General features: G+C 33.5%; 1 protein-coding gene across 1 annotated transcript; it reads right to left on the reverse strand.

Annotated features, from left to right (window-relative positions):
- Nucleotides 1-450: 450 nt before the first annotated feature.
- LOC102606951 (uncharacterized) lies at nucleotides 451-1189 on the reverse strand. Its single transcript, XM_006476055.3, has one exon. The coding sequence runs from the start codon at nucleotides 1047-1049 to the stop codon at nucleotides 474-476; it is 576 nt and encodes a 191-aa protein (XP_006476118.2). The 5' UTR covers nucleotides 1050-1189; the 3' UTR covers nucleotides 451-473.
- Nucleotides 1190-1530: the final 341 nt, after the last annotated feature.

Raw genomic sequence — 1530 nt, forward strand, 5'->3', positions numbered from 1 at the left:
TAAAAAATTTCAATATAAGATAAAAGAATTTCATTATAACCCTTATTAGATAAAAAAAAAAATTCATCATAACCCTTACCTCATCATTGAGGTTAAAAGATCAAGTTAACTAATGCAGTTTTGAGAACAGAATTTCTTTTCATTTAAAAATAGGCCACTCCATTTTTTGGATCGAATTTACGGGAAGAGCTTCAAATAGCCTTTATCAAGGCAATTGTGATATCAGGATAGTAGAAATTTAGTAGTAAATATTAAAGAAAAGAGATATCTATTATGTGATCAGAGTGAAACTCCACCTACCTAATTATTCTTATTCAAATTAAATGATGAACTCAAAGGGAAATTAAACACTCATAAATCAGATAGTTAATCATATATAAATCGGCAAATATAATCAAATAAAATTAACCGAAAAGCAACAGTAATACCCCCCCCCCCCCCCCCCCATCTTCTCTTTTCTTTTTAACATATAATCAAATCTTGTGATCAGTAGACAGAAGACTAAACATGACAACATCTGTAGCTTTTCCCTTGAGAGTTATATACTTTCGAAGAACACCTTCTCTCTTGAATCCAGCCTTCTGAAGCACTTTCTGAGAGGCCAAGTTATCAACATCTACCGTAGCCTCAAGTCTCTGCAAATGTGGCCACTCGTCAAATATAATACCAGTCACCATTTTCACAGCCCTTGTTGCAATCCCTTTGCCCCAGTACTTTGATGCCACGACGTAGCCAAGTATAGCTCTACATTTGTTACAATCACCTGAGTTTGGAGTTACTAAAATGGCACCAATTGGTTTGTTACCAAGGCATATTGCTTTGAACCACGGGTGGTTGTTAATTACTTTATTTTTGAAGAAGTTGATGCCATCCTCTGATTCCCATGTGCAAAAACGAGTTACTTGATCATCACTAGCCCACAGCATGGAATCCTCAACGTCTGAAAGATCAAAAGGTCTAAGAGAGATGCTGGACAAGTCGCCGTCGCCGTCGCCATCGCCATCGCCGTCGCTTGCTTTTAAGTTTGATTCGAAAGAAATATCCCCCATGCGACTAATTTACTAAGTTAGCTAAACAGCTGCTATTGATGGTTGATGATTAGCTAAAAGAAAAGCAGAAAGTCATAATAAGAAATTGCTAATAACAATAATACATTATAAATATATATTTTATTTTATTCTTTAAGCATAAGAACCCTGAATAATTAATTCATAATAAACAAAAATATGTTGCTTGGATACTGGTGACCTAATTTGATTAGTTAGAGGAAAATCCCTTCGTTCAAGAAATCGACAAGAATCTCCCATTAGCTTTTTAAAAATCATACAAATATTTTTGTTTATTAAATTCATTCAACTTACATATATTTTGCATCTATGTGAAAATTAATCGCTCTTGGTGTAAAATGATCAATATATATACTTTATATAGTGAATAAACTCAAACGAATCATAGAGGGGCTTGGTTTTCTTGTGTATTGTACTATCTTTGATTAACCATTAATAATAAGTTACTTCTTCTTCTTCTTAT

Source organism: Citrus sinensis, chromosome 1 (genome assembly GCF_022201045.2).
Source record: "Citrus sinensis cultivar Valencia sweet orange chromosome 1, DVS_A1.0, whole genome shotgun sequence".
Lineage (NCBI taxonomy): Eukaryota > Viridiplantae > Streptophyta > Magnoliopsida > Sapindales > Rutaceae > Citrus > Citrus sinensis.

Excerpts from the sequence above, each read along its gene's own strand:
- LOC102606951 (XM_006476055.3), bottom strand. The coding sequence starts at position 1,049 with ATGGGGGATATTTCTTTCGAATCAAACTTAAAAGCAAGCGACGGCGAT.